Raw genomic sequence first — 19,229 nt, forward strand, 5'->3', positions numbered from 1 at the left:
CTCCCTGCTGGCTGGCCAGGCTTCCTTGGGCCTACTCCGCTGCCCAAGGCTAATCTTCCCCATCTTCCTTTCTCCCAGCTCTCTCTTCACAGGTGCCAAAGCTGAACCCTGGCTGAAGGCACCCCTCTTTGCTCCACAGGTCTTATCACCCATAAAATTCTGTTCTTCCATCTCCATGTTCACATCTGCTTCCCAGAGAACCTAAGTGGCCCAAGAAAAAAGCCCACGGCTATCACATTCCAGAGGACCCCCTGTGTACCCTTAGGCGAGATCACCTCTCTGAGTCTTAGCATACAGAGCTTCATCTTTCTCCTACCTTCTCCTGACTGGCCCAGAGGAGGAGGGCCTGGATAAAACACACCGGAGAAATAAGGCGGCAGGATTGAAGCTTACCAGAAAAAAAGAGCCCCATCAGCGTGGAGTGGATGCATTTGTGGCCACTCTCCTCCTTGGAATTCATACAGAATTCCATTATCAGCTCTGGACAGCAGCTCAGGGACCATCTTGTCCCATGCCCATTTGACAGACGAGAAAGCTGGAGCCCAGAAGGGGGAGCTGAGGGAGGAAAGCCGGAGCTAGAATCTGCCTCCTGACTCTCAGAGCAGAGCACTGCTCCTTCCTAACCACAGGCAGTGAACCCTGTGAATATGATGCCTCGTTACCTCTACGGATGAGCAGAGTGAGGTGCAGGGCAATTCTGCTGGCCACCTGGATTAACACAGCACTGAGATCCACACCCAGACACTAGCAGCTACCTTTCTTCCCTATGGGCAGAGCAAGTCTGAAATATGGAGGATACCAGGGCAGACTCCATAGGACAGGACAGCCAAGCCTGGAGTTCCCACTAGCAAGACCTGTTATACCAAGCCCAGGGCTCCTGGGGAGGCAGGCAGTGGGCCACATGGATCTGAAACCTTCTCCAACCCCCCCACAGGGTGGGTGACCTTGTAGTCTTGAACCAGTCATTTTAGCCCCATTTGTAGAATGGGGCATAACAGAGTCTTCTCCCTTGAGGTCATGGTGAGGCTTAGATGAATGAAGATGCGTAAATTAAAATAGTCAACAATTATCAAGTCAAGTTGCTATGTGCCAGGCACCCCTCAAAAGACTTTACAAGTACATTATCATTTAACCATCAGAGTACCCTTGTGAGGCAGGCCCTATTAATGCCCCCATTTTACAGATGAGGAAACAGAGGTACCAGAGAACCACACAGCTGGGAAGTGGCAGGACATGGATTTGAACTGAAAACAGACTGACTCTGAATCCCTCTAGCTAAAGCCTCTGGTGAGGCCAGCTTCTGTGGAGGGTAAGTGTTTAGAACAGTGCCAGGCACGCAGAGCTGCTCAGTAATGCTGCTGTTGATAGAACAATAATTATTATTGTCGCTGGGGAAACTTGCACCAGCAGTGCTATCTTCCCAAAAGTCAGAAGAATGACTATCCTGACATGTTTTACAAAATTTATCAGTTCTTCTCTATGGAAGGAAGGGAGTAGTTAGCAAGTGCTTGCGATAAATGTTTATTGAACTGAAACATTTTATGGTCTTTTTAGAAAACATGAAAAGACGGAGGGAGAGAAAATTCATAGACCTCTCATCCTCCTTTCACTTTTCTGAGTATGTTTGTTTTTATTTTGGTTCATAGTTGTGAACATGCTATGAGAGATTTCTGGATTCTACATCCTTGACTTAACATAATTCCACGAGCCCTTCCCTCTTATGATGATTTTTAATGACTATAAATAGTCCATCAAGCAGGTATCTTCTTCATCGCCCCCTCTCCATTTTCTCCAGTTTGGGGTTTTTATTCTAGTCTCTGATGCTGCAGCAAACATCCCTGAGATTAAAGTTCTTTACTTATTTGATGTGATTTGGAGAAATTAGTTTCTCATAGTGGACTTTCTGGAACCAGAAGCCAGTGTTGGGTGGGGCAGTGCTGAGGGGACAGAAGGCCCTAGTGATGAAGCTGTGCCAGCCATTGTGTACTTCATCCATGCTTCAGGCCTCCCCACCCCATAGGTATTTTTGAACCTCACTTTCTGGGCCAAAGGTTTCTCCTTATCTGCTAGGTGCCCATGCCACCTTCCAACCAGAGGACGGAGGCCAGGGATCTTATGCTAAACCCAGCACTAGTGCTCTACAAGACCGTGGATGTGTCACTTCTGGGGTGGATTACCTCTCCATCCTGCCCAACAAGAAGCCCTGATGACAGAAAGCCCAGTCCCAGCTCTGTCCCTGAGCCATGTGAATCTTCAGTGTCTTGTGAAGCCCTCTGGGCTCAGTTTCACTGTCTCTTTGTAGGAAATTGAAATGGTAGAACCATCAGGCAGGCCGGCAGAGGTGAGCTCATGGGCACCCAGGTGTCTTACCTACCCCACTGGACTAAGCACTTCTAGAAGTCTCAGCTCAGATGTCACCTCTTCCAGGAGACCCTTGCTGCCCACCCTAGCTAGGCAGCACCACTCTCCACCCCCGTGCCTGGTTTTATGTTCCTCGTAGCACTGAGCAACTATTTGAAGGGATATTATTGATATTAGCGTTTCCTTCTTCAGTGTCCAGCCACTGTCCCTTGAATGTCACTTCCAAGGAAGCAAGGACTAGGATTGTCACCACTCATTCCACAGAACCCCACAGACATGTGGGGTGCTCCAGGCACAACGGTACATATAGAAGCCACGTGTATTGAGCACCTACTATATGCCAGGCACCATTCCAAGCCTTTTATATATAGCAACTCTGATGATGCTGCCAAGCCCCTGAGCCCATAGCAGTTATTACTCCCATTTTATAAAGGGGAAAAGCAAGACACAGAGCAAGAATAACTTGCCCATGATACCACAGCTAGTCAGTAGGGAGCCAGGGTTTCCCACTGCACATTATAAGTATGCTGAGCCAAACATGGGACAGAGTCTCTGTCCCCACAAAGCTGGGCTAGTCCACAATATAGAAAGTTGGGGTTACTTCCTAGAGGAAGTGATCCCTCAGCTAAGTCCTGAGGACAAACAGGGATGTGCTAGGGTGAAATGGAGCAAAAAACAATCTGAACAGTGGAAACACTGTGGAGGCTAAGAGATAAGCCAGGGGCATCACGCCTGAAGATCTAGAAGTGGCTTGTGTGGCTGGAGCAGGGAATACAGGGGTGTGCCATGAGTCAAGGGGTATGATCATCTCTTTTAACCTCAGGGACTGAGGTTAAAAAAAGTCCAGGGATGGGGCAAAATATGAAGTAATATATAAGTGGGAAGATGGGCAATGCCAGCCCCCTACCCCAAGATCATGCAGGGCCTTGGCAAGCTCAAGGGCCCAAATTTTATTCCAAGGTTTTACATCATACCTCAAAGTCTGTGTGAGCCCCTCACTCGGTGGTGCCCAAAGGCCACACAAGGGTTTCTGGAAATTTCCGCTGACTCACTGTGGGACCTCCAGCACCTCCATACCCCCTCTAGATCTTAGTACCTCAACTGGTATTGATTGACCCACTCCCAAAAGAACACCCCCACTCCATTAGTCTGGCATCCCATAAACAAAATGCTGTTGTTGACCAATGAGTTCCTGGCATTCCTAGAGTCCGATTCTGGGACTCTTGTGCACTGGCCATCCCATACTTGCTGAGGCCAGCCCACCACCATGGCACTTTGCCAAGCGGTCTCTGGGCAGGGGGTTGAGTTCTCCTGCTCCTTGTTCCTCCAAGATATAGGAGCTCCCCCAGGTTTTGGCTGGATGGTGGGGGGGCGGGGGTTCTGCCCAGATCCTCCTGGAGACAAAGGAGCTGACCTGCAAAGAGTTCCAGCGGGAGCCCCGCTCCCCCTCCCTTCCCCCCTCTCCCTTCCCAGTCCACGTGTCTCTATTGTCTGCTCCCCGCTTCAGGGAAAGACACAGCCTCGGATGTGTCAAAACCACCACCCCCCGGCAGCAGGGAAATTAATTACTGGACGATTTTCACTTCCTCTTGCAGCGCCTGCCTGAGCTAGGCACCGGAATAGGACCGGCTGAGCGGGGCCGGCATCCGCATGGGGGACTTGCTGCCCCCTCCAGTTTTGGAAGAAGAAAGTTGAACCCCAAACCCAATACGGGGCTTCAGTGGGAGGTCAAGCTGGGGTGAGGGTAACGACTTCCTCTAGTTAAAGCTGAGTGTCCACACTGGCCACTTCTGAATTGGGGGAGAGAGGACTGGAGGCAGGAGGGTCTCAGCTGGCGAGCTCACACTGTTTTCTTTGCATCCCCTTCCCCGTGTCCCCATGTGCCTGAACCCCGCCTGCTTAGACCACTCTCCATCCTCTCCCCTCGGCTTCTGCGTCTACCTTACACTTTTCTTTCCCTTTCTTTGCATCCCTGAGGGGCTTTCTTTTTGTGTGTCTGGATCTCTCTTTTTCTCCCATGGGTGTGTGAGCGTGTGTTGCTACTTCTTTCCATCTCTGTTTTCCTTCTGTTTCTCTCTTGCGTCTTTTTTGTCCTTATCTCAGTCTCTATTTCTATCTCTTTCTGTATGTGTGTCTCTCTTTCTCTGTATGTCTCTTTTTGTCTTTCTCTGTGTATCTCCTCTCTCCTCTCTCTCTCTCTCTCTCTCTCTCTCTCCCTCCCCCCCCCCCCCCCCACTCCTCTTTCTCCGTCTCTGTATCTCTCGGTGCCTTTCTCGCCCTCACTTTCTCCCCTCCTGCCTGCCCGCTGCTCCCTGCGCCTGGCCTGCCCCCACCGCCGCCGGTTCAGGGGAACGTGTGCGGAGCGATTGTCCTGGGGGACATTTGATGGATTAGAGCGCTGAACAGTTCCATTGCTAGGGGACCACCTGATCTCCTCCAGCCTGCGTCCCATATAAAGCCGGCAGCCGGAGTGCTGAGCACAGCTCCAGCGATCGCCTGTCTGCGCGCCGCCGCCGCCAAGCCCGAGCGGGAGCCCGAGCGAGCCGGGGCCGCCGCCACCGGTGCCGGCTCCGCGCTGCCGCCCGCCCGCCCGCCCGCCCGCTGGGAGCTGTCCAGTGCTGAAACCCCGCTCTGACAGCCAATCGCGCCCGGCTGGCCGCCTCCCCCCACCGGGGCCCTACGCAAGTGCCCCCGCCGAGCCCCCCGCCAGTCGCACCATGCCGCGCTCCTTCCTGGTAAAGAAGATCAAAGGGGACGGCTTCCAGTGCAGCGGGGTGCCGGCCCCCACCTACCACCCCTTGGAGACCGCCTACGTGCTGCCTGGCGCCCGGGGGCCGCCCGGGGACAACGGTGAGTAGGACCCGGCGGGGGGGCGGGGGGGCCAGGGAGGGGAGTTCTGGGCCCTCCCCAACTCGGGCCACGAGGAGGGGTGCGCGCGGCAGGGAACCCCGGGAGGAGATTTCCCTGCCTGTGTGCGCCTCCCGGGCTTCCTGAGGGCCGGGCGGGCGGGGCAGGGGCTAGGTCCCTACAAAGGGAAAGTCGCAGGGTCGATCCATCCCACAGCCACGCGCCAGCCCGGACTTTGAAAGTTGTGGCCCTAGAACGGGGCTGGAGTGAGGGGTGGTGAGAGAATGGAAAGAGAGAGAGGCACCCACGAAGGGCTAATGCTGGGGGGCTCATGTACAAGGCAGTCTGAGGGTCCCCTCTCCCTGGTGGAGGGAAGGAGGCTGGCTGCCTGAGTGTACTGCCCTTGTGGGGAATATATTCGAGCCTGGACTACCAGTCCCTGGGGAGAGAGGGCTGGCTCCTAAGGTGTAGCTGGGGGTGCCCTCCTTCTCTTCAAGCCTGCTCCCCCTGATGATGCCAGACAAGTGTTCTCAGGCCCCCCTCTCTCAGCAACTCTTTTGTTACCCTCGGCCACATGCCTGCCAAAGGCTGGGCCTATCCTGGGGACTGCAAGGAAGAAGGGATTTCTAGGAGGGATTCCCCCAAAGTGGCTCCTGGTCCCCTGGGCTATACTCCCTCCCCACTCCAGCTTCTCATCCCCCCACCCCCCATCAGAGCTAACCCTGCTGTTCCTTGTAAGTCCCCCACCCCCAACACACTCCATCTCTTCTCAGAGCAAGTTCCTGCAGGGACAAGGTTTGAGGGACAAGAGAGGTCATTTAGCCTCAGAAGGGGATGATCTCCGAAGGGTGTGGAGAAGAATCAGAGACTGCTTCTGTAGACCCCATCCCCCATCAAGGGGATCACAAAAGGGTTCTCCTCTCATGGCCCGTACCAGGCAGGTGTCTGGAGAAGAGGCATCCCTTTGGCAGTAAGAAATCTGACATCACATGTGGCATCAGCTTTGGAGTGTGTGTGTGTGTGTGGGGGGGGGGGGGATGAGGGAAAAGAGAGGAGAGGGGAGGGGAGAAAAAGAAGAGAAGAAAGAGCTGAGGATGGGGGGAGGCAGTGCTGAGGTGGTGAAGGCAGGAGCCCCAGAGGGTGGGAGTTTCCACCTTAGGGATTTCCAAGCACTTCACCCACATTCCATCACTCTGTCAAGCCAGGTAGGAAGAGGGCACTGGGCAAAGGGCTCTGTGACCTCATCAAGGTCAAAGAAATTAGGGAGTGATCAAGGGATATGGCTTTAACCCCTCAGCCTCAGGCTTCCCCCAGGTCCCCAAGAAAACCAATCCCCTTTTCCTTTGCCCATATGTCTCTTATTCTGCTGTCCCCTTTTCTTGACCCTGAGCCCTCTTGGGTTCGAGGACAGAGGCCCAGGGTTATGACTGGGCTTGTCTAAAGTGCTGGCAGGACAGAGGGTGGACCTGGGACCATGCCAGGGCTGGGGAGTATGTGTGCTAGGATCTTGGTAGAAACTGAAATGCCTGCAAGACTGGAATGTGGATCCCGTGGGAGACTGACAAAAACAGTCTCCCATCCCTGAGGCCCCCATGGTCCCATGCCCAGGCCAGTTGAGGAAACTCAGAGAAGCCTAGAGAATTTCTCATGCATAGCCCAAACTGCAAACTATTCCTCAAAAGGGAGGCAGGAGTGCCTTGCTTTGAATTCAGTCTCAAAAAAGCTTTGAAACGAGCCCCTGAGTGAACAGTGGGGTCAGGGCAAAAGTTGGAGCACAGCTATCAGCAGGGGTGTTCCTGTGGGGGTTTTTGACACCCTAGAACCACCCCTGTCTTTGGCTCTTTCCCCAAAGGTCTCTAGACCAGCTCCTTGGCCTCCAGAGAATCCTATGGCTGTCCTGATAGTCTGATATCTGGCCTGGAACTCTGGGAGACTATGGTCTCTGACTCGCTGTGTGACCTTGGGCAAGTGTCTTCCCTTCTCTGGTCCTCTGCCTCCCCAGCAGTGAAAGAGTGGCTGAACTAAGTATCCTTCCAGCTTTGACAAGCTCAGCTTCTGTGAAGGTTAAGTGTGGGATGGGAGGCACTGGAGATGCCTGGATAAGGGTCTAACAGAGTGCAGGGGCCACTGTCAGGGTTTGTATAGGATTCTGTTTACCACCCAATGCCTGACTAAGGGTGGCAGAGTTTCTGAGAGCAGGTATTTCTTGGCTTCATTCTCTGCAGGATGCCTCATAGTGAGGACAGGCACCCTGACCTAACTGCTTTGGCAGCGTATGCAGTAAAGGGTTAGTGCTGGAGACCAGGGGGTGGGTATGGCTGGGAAACACAGGGTCCTGGGTATGGCTGGGAAACACAAGGTCCACCCCATCCTGCTTTCAGGGGCCTCTCCTATCCCTGGGGTGTGGCCAGACTGGACAGTGAAGGCCCCCTTATTCTGTGGGTGGGTAGGGTGCTGGAGGGGTCTCAGAGAGCCTGCCGGCTCCTAGTGGCCCGTTGTCTCCGCTCTGCCGGAAATAACCTTGCTGAGCGTTTGAGGGAAGTGTGAAAAATTGCTGAGCCGACGATTTTCTCTCCCAGCGTGTGTAAGTGTGCTGGGTAAACAAGGAGAAAGAGAGGAGGGGGGGAGGTGAGGAGATTGAGGGAGGAAAGAAGGGAGGGAGGAGAAAGGAGGGGGAAGGGGGGAAGGGCCTGGGGCTGGAGATAGTTCCAGTTATTAGAAAGATCCTCTTACAAGCCATTCCTGCAGCAACGGCTCCAGGGTCAGGATAAGGCTGGTGGGAGGGGAGGTTGGGGGAAGGGGTGCAGAGAGGGGGCCTGTGTATGTGGAGGTCAGGAGAACTACAGGATCCTAACTGATGGAAGATGCAGGGCCCCAAATAAAAGAGGTGTACTCCCAGCTCAGGGAATGCCTGGGAGTGCTAAGGATTCCTGGAGGACTCCTCCTACACACACACACACACACACACACAAACACACACACACACACAAGCGATGCTCTTCTTTGCCTCCCTACTCTCCGCTTTTTCAGCCTCTGAGGGCTGGGCAAAGGGTGAGGCAGGTGCATCTGGGCTCCAGGCCTCCCCATCCCCCTCAGCCGAAAGAACCCCTACATAGGGAAGATAGGGAAGGGGAAGCCTCCCAAATGGAAAAATCTCCAGGCCTTTCTGCAGAATGCCTCAAAGAACGGAGAGCAGATTTCATTCCACCATCCTGTCCACTACAATGCCTCATCTCTCCCCCTCCCATTCCTCTTGCTCCTCCACTGCTTTCTGCCTCAATGCAGCCTCCTCCTTCCCCTCCTCTTCCCTGAGTGATTCTGAACACAGATTCAGTTTTCTGAGATGCCAACTCACATCCTCCTAACCCTCTCACAACCTCACCCTCCAGCTCCACCGAGCCCACTCCTTCACAGGCCCTGGGCCCCCATCCTGGGGAGATTCCAGAGCAGGCTGCTGCTCATCTATCTGCATGGCAGTAGTCTCCATGGACCCCAGCCAAAGAGGTCTTCACTGCCTACCTCCCTCATGCCCCCACACCCTAACTCTGAACTCCAGCTGGGCTCCCTGTCCCCCTTTCTCTGAACCACCTCCCTAGTCCTGCCCCCATACTCCTTCAGAGTGCATCCGACCCAGGCAGATGAAGGATCAATGCCAATCCAATAACACAGTTGTCTGCCCTCCACAGCTACATTAAGCCTCCCCAGCAGGCCGAGGAAGCACTCCTACTCTTGCCCATGGGCTTATCTAGTTGACCACATTATACCAGCGCCCACTTCCTCTCACTCCCTCTGATGGCGCCGAGGAGTCGCTCCAGGCCAGGCCTGGAAGCCCGGCTGAGAGTCCCCAACACATACAACCCACACCTCAGAAAGTCCACCTTGAGAGTAGGGATGCAAAAGGGCTGCCCCAATCCCTTGGCAGAGGGAGCTCAGAGAAGGTTGGGGAGATGCCCAAGGACACACAGCAGGGCCATCTGGCTCTTCTTTGACTACCACTTCCCCTGGCATCTCAGTGTTGGTCTAGGTCCAAGATCCAGGTTAGAGACACATCAGAGGTCCAGGTTCAAAGTGCAGGTCCAATGTCTAGTCTACTGTCCTGGTCCAGATCTGAGATCCGAGCCCAACATCCATGTCCAATCTTAAGTCTAAGATCAGATCCAAGGTCAATGTCTGAGGTTATAGGTCCAGTCCAAGATTCAGACCAAATTCACATCCAAGTTCAAATTTCAATGTCTAAGATCAAGTCCAGGTCAACGTGCAGGTTCATGGTCCAGGAGTAAGATCCAGATCAAATTTCTAGTCCAAGGTCATGTCCAGGTCCATTCTCAAGGCCTGCTAGAGTCATGTCTTAGATCCACCATTAGCTTTCTCTGTGGCCTTGGACTAGTCTTCCTCTACCTCAGCCTATTTCCCTTTCATGAACTCAAGCAGTGGAACTTGATCTCTTTCAGCTCTGACCTTCTAGGGATCCAGAAAATTTGACTTTGCTAAGAATGAATCAGTCGGGGTGTGAAATAACAGGGCCTGTGTAGGATACAGAATCTGGGGCCCATGACCTCCCCAAAAGCCTGAGGTCACAAGGGGAACACGAAGGCCAGAGCTGAGCATCCACTCCTCAAGCAGACTGTTTGTGGTTCCTAAGGGACAGCAGAAGAGTACATTGAGTCCCTATGTCAGCATAGCAATTTATTACATCCCAAAGACTCCCTGCACCCCCCCCCCAACACACACACACATGCACACACTCACACACACACACTGGGCAAAGGGCAGTGAGCACAGGAGAGGATTAGCTCCAACCTACAAAAGCAAATGAGGCCAGGGAGGCCGTGACTTGCTTGAGGTCACAAGGGCATAAATGGGGGACTGACGCACCTCCCTGGTGAGTGCTTCATCTCCATGTTCTAGGGTCCCCACAGCCTAGAGGCCCTCTGGGGGGTGACTGAGAAAGTGGGCCCTCTGGGGGGTGACTGAGATGAGGTCCCCAGAATTCCTGACCTCCCTCCCAGCTGTGATCTCCAGCTGCTAGCCTTTGGGAAGGAAGGGAGGTTAGAATGGGCCCTCTGATTGCACCCTTCTGGAACAGAGAGAGGGTAGGGCGGAAAACAGGAGGCTTGCAGAGCCTGTGTGTGCTATGCAAGGGCCTGCCAGAGATTCCCCCACGGGAGCAGGAGGCTGCTCCACCAGCCAGTACTAGGCAATTCAACACCCTTAGCCACCTACTCCTATCTCCACAACCCCTTGAAAAATCTTTCCTATTGATTCCTGCAGAGCTGTGGACCTCCCTATGGGCCACAGGAATTGGGTCACAGTCAGGAAAAAAAACAGAAAATGTGGGATTTCTGGAGTGGGGGAAGGTGGGGAGAGACTCTGGAATCCTCTAGACACTCCCTGGGCCTGGGTCAACAGGCCTCAGGCCCACACCCTATGGCCATCTCACAGTGGGCCAGACCTCATTCTGTCCCCTGATCATCTGGACGCAGGGACTCCCCTACCCAGTGGGCAGGTGTAGCAGCTGCCAGGCCCTTAGAGGAGGTGGGTGTCATTTCTGGTCCAGTGCCCAGGGAACAGCTAACAAAGATGCTATAATAAGGGGAGGGGGAGGTACCAGCCCCTTTGCCCAGCTCTGTGAGCAGACAGGAGAAACTATTTTTATCCTGCTTTGCTGCTGACAGACCTGGCTTTCTGCTCAGCTGGCTGGAGCTGATTCTCGAGGCCCGAGGCCCTGGCACAGCAAGAAGCAGCTCTAAATATACCCATGCAGCAGCCCCTCCAGCTCCCACCACCAAGCAGGGCTGGGCCCTCCTCAGGAAAGTGGGCCACCTGGAAAGCTGGCCCACCACCCGGCCCCTCTCTTTTTCTGCCCATCTCAAGGCAGGGAAGTAGGACTGGGGGCTGGAAATTCCCTGGAGGAAGTTTGGTACCCTCGGAATCTAGGAGAGACTGGGAAAAGGAATCCAGGACTAAGAGGCAGGAGGCTGGCCTAGCTCTTGTGTGAATGTGCTTTGTGATCTGAGGTGGGTCAAGGCCTGTCTCTGGGCCTCAGCTTCTGTAGGGCACTGGAGGAAGTGCCTATCATGTTCCCTTAGACAGCAGCTAATGTACACAAAGCACTGAGCAGGGCGCCTTGTACACAGTAAGTGCTCAGTTAAGTGTCAAGCATTACTTTTATTTGCAAAAACTTAAAAGGGGCCAGAACATCATCTTGAACAGCTTCTCCCCACCCCCAACACCCCATCATCCCATCAGGCCAACTGGGTGATGTCATTGGAAGAAACCCACTGCCCCTTTCCCCTACCAACTGAACACTTCCCACCCCAGCAGTCTCCATCCAGTTTGGATGTTTTGGGAAAAACACAGGCTTTGGAGGGTTGCAAGCCTAACTCCTGCGCCAGTGACCTTGGGCAAACCTCCTCCCCTCTCTGGGCCTCCGGGCTCAACATAGTGCCTGGCACATGAGGAGGCTCCCTGGAAGCAGTGGTAGTAGTAGTGGTACTTACCAGAGATGTCCCCACCCCACCCCAAGAGGCCAAGATAGCCAGAGGAGACCATGTCGGTGGAGCACCTAGCACCTTAATCTTCATAAAATTCCCTTCCCACCACTCCTTTGGGTGCAGGACTTTTAATTTTTTAATGGATTCAGGACCTTCCATCTAAAGTATCAAGACTCTTAGGCAGAGAATACCAGAAGTCATTCTCAGAGGACATGTGCATGATATCTCCATTATCTCCAAAGCATTTTTGGGCCTTCCTCATAGCCCCTCAAGTGGCAGGGGTGGCTCTGGTCTCTATACATCAAATGAGGGATTTGAGCCTAGAGAGACTATGATACTTGCCCAAGGTCACACAGCTAGAAGCAAAAAAGCCAGGACGGGAGGGTCTCTGGCCTTCTCTCTGGGTCCCTGCCCATTCCTGCCTCCATCAGGACCCTGTTTCACCCTGTCAGATGGGGGACAAGTAGTTCAGCCACCTATGGTCACCTGTGGAGCAGAGGAAGGCTCAGGTTCCATGCACAGTTAGAGCACTATTTACAGTGTCCTAGAGGATTCTCCAGGGTTGAGGCCCAGAGAGGTGAGGTGATTTGCTTGCCCAAGGTCACAGAGCAGCCTGAGGCACTCATGTGTGTCTCCTCCTACTTTTGGTAAGTTAGAAGGATATCCCCAGGAAATGCAGGGATAACACTGATGACAATAATAACAGCAGCCTGAGAGGCTATCGTGTGCCAAGCATTTGTACTAAGCACTTTATATGCGTTAATTCGTTCAACACTATTATGAGCTCCCTTACACATATGTGGCACAAAAAGGTTAAATAACCCGCCAAGGTCACATAGACAGGGAGCGCTAGGGTGGATCTGAGGAGGATGAAGTGGACTTGAAGGGAGGCTGGGAGTGTGTGTGGAAGACAGGAAAATGGGCATCCCTGAGGATCTATTCAGCCATGATGCAGAAAGTCTTGAAAGCATACGAGTCAAACTTTTTCCTATGCAGACCAAGTCCAGAAGGGTTAAGTAATCTGGCCAAGGTCACAAAGCAAGTTAAAACCACCTTGTCCTAACATGACCATGCAAACTCTTATATGACCCCCAACTCCACCCCACCTCCACCACTCATGCTGAGCTTCACAACTGCTGGGAATCAGATCTGGCCTGCAATGCCTGTCCTGAAGGCAGTTCTGCATCCATCCCTTAGGCAGAAGAGCAGCCTTTGTTTGAAGCACCCCTATTTCTATGTAAAGAGCCCCCCAGCGACAGGAGTATGGTGCTGCAGTGCTACAGGCTACCACCAGAGGGCACCACGGGCAGGAAGCCCAATTTGGGTTAGGACTTGCCTGGTTCATCGAACTCCTCCTACTACCCACCAAAAGTTTTCTCATCCCAACATGAAGTAGAAATTACACATCCTGAGGAAACAGAGGCCCAGAGAAGAACATCAAAATGTGTCTTGGCAAATGCCAAGAAAACTGCAGCACAGAAACCCATTTGGGCAGATTGCTATTACTACTAATAATAACAACAAACACATTTTGGGGGTTTGCAATGTGCCCAACACTGGGTTGGGATCCTGGCTCTAAGTTAGTTGCTGGGCATATTACTTAATTACCTTGCGTCTAAATTTCCTGATCTGTAAGATGATACCAACTGGAGTCATGAAGATGAAACGAATTCGTGTATATAAAGCCCTTGATATAATGTCTGACACGTTAAGTGCTCCAGGGTGTTCATTATTTTTTTTTAAAGATTTTATTTATTTATTCATGATAGTCACAGAGAGAGAGAGGGGCAGAGACACAGGCAGAGAGAGAAGCAGGCTCCATGCATCGGAAGCCCGACGTGGGATTCGATCCCGGGTCCCCAGGACCGTGCCCTGGGCCAAAGGCAGGCGCCAAACCGCTGCGCCACCCAGGGATCCCTAGGGTGTTCATTATTATTTGCTCATTTCTCACTTACTGTTTGTTTACTTATGGACTCCTTACTGCAACTGTATGCGTGCTTACGTTACCCCCCATTTTACGGCTGGGGAAAGAGAGGCACAGAGGGGTCAAGCAGTTTGTCCAAGGTCACAGAGCTGGGGAACAGTGAAGTTGGAACTCCATTCAGGCAGTGCAGCACCAAGGCTGTGCTCTTACACCAGTGTACCATCCTTATTTCATAACAAAACACGCGAGGCACTGGTCACATGATCAGTAGTCCCCTGCAAGTGGACCCTATACTATCTATCCTCTGAGGCACAGAGAGGTACAGGACTTGATTTTCTCAAGATCACCCTGAAACTCTGCCAGGAATCAAGTTGTCCCAAGACCAGGCAGACAGAATGGTTTGTAGCAGATGCTGCTGGGCTGGGGAGCAAGGTCGACCTGGCAAATCTTTATCACCATTTATCACCCATTTCACAGTTACTTAAGGAGTGCCCACGAGATGGGGCAGCGGGGATGGGAGGTGAACAACCCAGCTATACCCCCTTCCTCGGGGACCTCTGGGGATTTGGAAAACAAGGGGAGCAGGGCAGTAGGTTCCAATCCTTGCTCCACCCCTTGAGCAAGTACCATCACCACTCCATACCTTCCATTTCTTTATCTGTGATAAAAGTGTTTTTGTGATATTTGGTCAGGGGATGGGAGTGAAGTGCTTAGCACAGAGCCTGGCCCACAGTAAGTGCTCAGTAAATATCAGCTAGTATTATCATTATCCTCAGTAGTTACAATGGGAAGAAATATAGCACAGAGAAGAGGTCTGGGAGCGCCTGACAGATACTTAACTTAGTCTGAAACAATACTCTTTGAACGTCTGTTCAAGGGCCTTATTCCTGGAGTGGGAGGTGGGGGAACCTCCAGACCAAAGGCAGACAGGAGGGGAGAAATCAGGTGCTGAGATGCTGGGCAATCCTCCCTCCCCAATTAAAAAAACTGCTAGCACCACTGCCTTTTCTGCAACCAGAGCCCCTCCTTACTGAGTCATCCACCCCCACAATCCCCAACCACTTCTGTGTGCAGAGGGTCCTGTGCCAACATCTAAAGGGAAAAAAGAAAAAAGAAAGGGCTTACTCTTGCCTTCAGGGCTTGGGGACAGTCTGCACAGACCACCCTGTGACCATCCCAGATTCCAGATGAGAGGAAAAGATACCGAGGCTGAATCGGGCAGGTTGTTCCAAGGAAGGAAAGCTCTGAATCCAGTTCCTTGCTTACAAAGTCCTCTTCTACCTACTTTCTTGAGTGGGGGAGGCTGGAGGTGGGGTGTGGGGAGATCAGGTCTCAAGGTCAGAAGGGGAGCTTCAAATCTCCTGCTTTGTCACTCCCCAGCTTGAAACCTCACAAATGGGGCTAACCTTCATTGTTCTCCCAGGAATCAAGACAATGGAAACATAACCTTGGTGCCAGGTTGATAAGTTCATGCATAGCTGCCAGGAATTCTCCTGGGAACCCAGACCCCAGGGTCCTCCAGGAGGGTGCTGGGACCATGCTAGGCCCTGAGAGGGAGAGACAAATCAGGGTGGCCCCTGCACTTGGGGAGCCTCTGTGGAATCTCCTGGGAGAGTCTCAGCCTGCCTACCCACCAACCACATAAACCCAAGGTAGACAGGATTTCTGGTCCAAATCCAAAGAGGAGGGAGGAAGAGGGGGAGGTGAATTCTCACAGAGAGACTCCAGAATGCTTCTAGTGGAACTGGGAGCAAAACAGGCTCCAGAGCAAGTACAAGGAAGTCCCCCTTCTGGACCACCTATTAACATGCCACACACTTGATCTCTTAAATCCTCTAGCAACCCTGGGAGATGGATCTAACAGGATTTTAATTCATTTATGCAACATCTACTCATTGCATACCTTTTTTTGAGCCAGGCACGTGCTGGGCACACAGATCCAGCCCTTGGAAGCTCATAGTCGGGTCGGGGGAGGCAGACAAATAATCCTCAGTGAAGTCACTTTCTCAAGCATGTAAAAAGCATAATTATAATAGCTAACACTTATATAGCAATTATTGTGCTCCCTCTCTATTTCCTTACACGGAAAATGGGGATGATGACAGTACCCACTTTGCAGGGTCTGTAAGGGTTGAATGGGTTAACATACATAAAGCACTGAGGCAGAGCCTGGTGCAGGCGTGTACACGCTTCTTTTCAGCACCCAACTGCCCTTCCAAAGGCCCTGGGAGGGAGTGTCCAATTGTAGACGAGGAAACAGATTCAGAGAAGTAGGAGCAAGCACCCGAAGGGCAGATTGTTGTTAGAATAAAAACAGCGTGGCCTTTGGCGTCCACCTGCTGAGGTCTGAATCTTGGCTCCATCGCTTCCCGGCTGCGAGTTCAGACTCTTCCTGTCTCTATGGGCAGAGCGGGTGTAAGGGCAGGAAGACCCCGCCGCGTGGTTTGCGCGCACGGCAGAGCCACGGGGGCAGCGCGCGCCGACAGAGCGTCCGCGGAGGGAGGATGTGGACGCAGCGGGGTGGAGGCTCGCGGCGCGGCCCGGCCCGGAGCACCGCCTCCCCGGCCGCACCGCGGCTCCCGGGAGCGAGCAGGGGGCCTCACCTTCGCGCCCGCCGCCTTCCCGCCCCTGCAGGTTACGCCCCGCACTGCCTGCCCCCCAGCAGCTACGATGCGGACCAGAAGCCGGGCCTGGAGCTGGCGCCGGCCGAGCCCGCCTACCCGCCGGCGGCGCCGGAGGAGTACAGCGACCCCGAGAGCCCGCAGTCCAGCCTGTCGGCGCGCTACTTCCGCGGGGAGGCGGCCGTGACCGACAGCTACTCCATGGACGCCTTCTTCATCTCGGACGGGCGCTCGCGGCGGCGGCGCGGCGGGGGCGGCGGGGACGCGGGCGGCGCGGGGGACGCCGGGAGCGCCGGGGGGCGCGCGGGGCGCGCGGGGGCGCCGGCGGGCGGCGGGCACCGGCACGCGTGCGCCGAGTGCGGCAAGACGTACGCCACGTCGTCGAACCTGAGCCGCCACAAGCAGACGCACCGCAGCCTGGACAGCCAGCTGGCGCGCAAGTGCCCGACGTGCGGCAAGGCGTACGTGTCCATGCCCGCGCTGGCCATGCACGTGCTCACGCACAACCTGCGCCACAAGTGCGGCGTGTGCGGCAAGGCCTTCTCGCGGCCCTGGCTCCTGCAGGGCCACATGCGCTCGCACACGGGCGAGAAGCCGTTCGGCTGCGCGCACTGCGGCAAGGCCTTCGCCGACCGCTCCAACCTGCGCGCGCACATGCAGACGCACTCGGCCTTCAAGCACTACCGCTGCCGCCAGTGCGACAAGAGCTTCGCGCTCAAGTCCTACCTCCACAAGCACTGCGAGGCCGCCTGCGTCAAGGGGGCAGAGCCGCCCCCGCCGGCCCCCGCCGGCCCCGCCAGCTGAGCTGCCCGCCGTCCTGGGGGGGCCCCCACCTCCGCCCTCCCCGCCCCCTCCGCCCCCCCCCCCAGCGGCGATTCCCCGCCCACGCCCTTCGTGGGGATCCCCTCCCCCACCCCAGCCCGGAACTTTTCTCTCCCGACCCGGACCCACCACTCGCCTCCGCCTCCGGCACTGGCTTGCCCAGCGCACCCCGACCACGACGTCCCTTCGGGTCACGAGACTCGGACCTCGACACCCCGTCCCCGCCCTCAAGGCTCCCAACTCAGGCACCAGGTCCGCACCTCTCTCGGGCCCCAGAGCCGGAAGTTTCGCCCGCCCAGACCCTGCGCCCCGCCCCTTCTAACTTTCAGACCTTTCCCCGCACTTGTCAGCTGAGTGTCTCCTACCATTCCCCCGTTGGAACGAACCCCAGTCTAAGGCCCAAACCTACCTTTGACTCTCACTCCTGTCCTGGTTTCCCCGTCCACACCGGTACGCAGGCCCTGCAGCTCCCCGACCACAATCCGAACCCAGACCGCCCTTCTGGCCTCTGCCGAGTCTTGCTGTATGTGTGCCCATCTAGGGCCCTAATCCTTACCCCTCTTGGGAGTCCCCTGTCTGTCCCTGATCCCCTCTGTAGCCTGGCCTTAGGCCCAGCCATTCATACCCCCCACACCACGCTCACATCACATGTCCCACGCCCTACTCTCTCCAGAACCCCTCCCGCATCCCTCCAGCAGCTCTTCCCCCTTTGAGTTCACCTGACCTGGGGCAGTCTTGAGGGGCAGTTCAGGCCCTGCCCCCCTAACTTAGTCCTCCTCTCACCCCAGGACACCCCTCCCTGGGCTTCCAGCCTCCAGCTGCCCTCTCCCCAGATTCTCTGAGCACTTTCCTCCACCCCCAGGACTACAGGTACCCCTCCTTATTTGTTGGGGGGAGTCTGGGGCACCTCACAAATGCCCTTCTCTGACTGGGCCCCTCCAGTTATTTATTTGTGTATTTATTTATTTATCTATTTATTATTATATTTAATCTCTTGGCCTCACCCAGGGATGGTCTGGCTTCCCCAGCTGGACTGGGAGGTCAGGGAGCCAGGCAAGGAGAGGGACGGCAAAGGCCATGGAAGGCTGTCCTCCCACCACACACACACCCCCTCTTGGGGAGTGAGGAAGAAGCCTCACCCTCATCAGAGCCTGAACTTGCTGGGAAAGGCTTAGGGGAAGGGGTTACGAGAATGGGAGGGATAGCCTGCTGACCCTCAACTTGGGGGGGTGAGGGGTATGAGGAGGTCCAGTCATGGGGCAGGTCCCCGCCCTCCTGAGCCTTCCACTCCCACTCCAAGGACACCGGAGAGAGGAGCCTCCTCGATCTGTTTCCTATTTATTCCTCTTCTCGAGGGACCCCAGGTTCCAGGGACCGACTGAGCCCCGGACCCCGCTGGGGCCTCCGGCCTGCTCCACTCCCGGGAGGAGCGCTCCCTCCCGGCCACGTCTATGCAACTCTCCCGGGCAGAGGGGCCGGGGCTGCCAGCTGCCCCACGTTGGCCGCCACTACCTCCCCCGCCGCGCTTTTGCATGCCCGGGCGAGGACCGAAGCACACACCTCCAAGCTCACGTGCCCTGGCCTCCTCTGCTTTAAGCACATGCCTCTTCCCTATCACTAGGCGCCCAACTCTGGGGGCAGGAGTCCTGGACTCTCCAACCCTCCCTTTCTCCCTCCAGCCACAAAGGAGGGTGGAGACTGGAGGGGCCACTGGAGCAGGGGCACTTCCCTAGGGCTTCTCGGCTCCAGGCCTGCCTCCGGGGAAGGGAGGCAGCAGGGATGGGGGGAGGGAGAGGGGTCGCAGAAGCAATTACGGAGGGTGTTGACCCTGTAAATAGGAACTTCCGACAGCAATAATTTTCCATGCATGCTAAGCCTTTTGGCCATATTTTGTATGAGCGCTTGGCGCTCCCCGTCCCTCCTCCCCCATCTCGCACCCCAGAACCCCATCCCTTCTCTCACCTCCAGCAGTATTACTTGTAACGCAATTCAGGGATATTAAAGGGACTTTGGCCACTCACCAGCACCTCTAGACCTTGTCATTGGGAAGGGGTATGTGGGCAGGGGTGGCTTCTGAGAGGCAGCTGGATTTTTTTTCCGTGTTACATTTTTTAAAGCATAGTAATGTCATTTGTTTCATATTAATCTTGTTGATTGAAG

The 19,229-nt window shown here is 54.8% G+C and overlaps 2 protein-coding genes across 14 annotated transcripts in view; one reads left to right on the forward strand and one right to left on the reverse strand.

Moving 5' to 3' along the window:
* Positions 1-19,229, reverse strand: part of FAM110A (family with sequence similarity 110 member A) — a 146,160-nt gene that overhangs the window by 116,131 nt on the left and 10,800 nt on the right. Inside the window, exon 1 of one of the 13 annotated variants that reach the window (XR_013365111.1) lies at positions 17,199-17,396. The exons of 10 other annotated variants lie outside the window; for them this stretch is intronic. The gene's annotated coding sequence lies outside the window, so the exon portion shown is untranslated. Of the gene's footprint in view, positions 1-17,198; positions 17,397-19,229 lie in introns of those variants that run through there. 2 more of the 13 variants (XR_013365107.1, XR_013365102.1) reach the window with 2 other exon arrangements.
* SCRT2 (scratch family transcriptional repressor 2) lies at positions 4,098-19,089 on the forward strand. Its single transcript, XM_077872580.1, has 2 exons — positions 4,098-5,211; positions 16,261-19,089. Exons 1-2 carry the CDS (start codon positions 5,079-5,081, stop codon positions 17,049-17,051), a joined length of 924 nt encoding a protein of 307 aa, XP_077728706.1. The 5' UTR covers positions 4,098-5,078; the 3' UTR covers positions 17,052-19,089.

Source organism: Canis aureus, chromosome 26 (genome assembly GCF_053574225.1).
Source record: "Canis aureus isolate CA01 chromosome 26, VMU_Caureus_v.1.0, whole genome shotgun sequence".
Classification (NCBI taxonomy): Eukaryota; Metazoa; Chordata; class Mammalia; order Carnivora; family Canidae; genus Canis; species Canis aureus.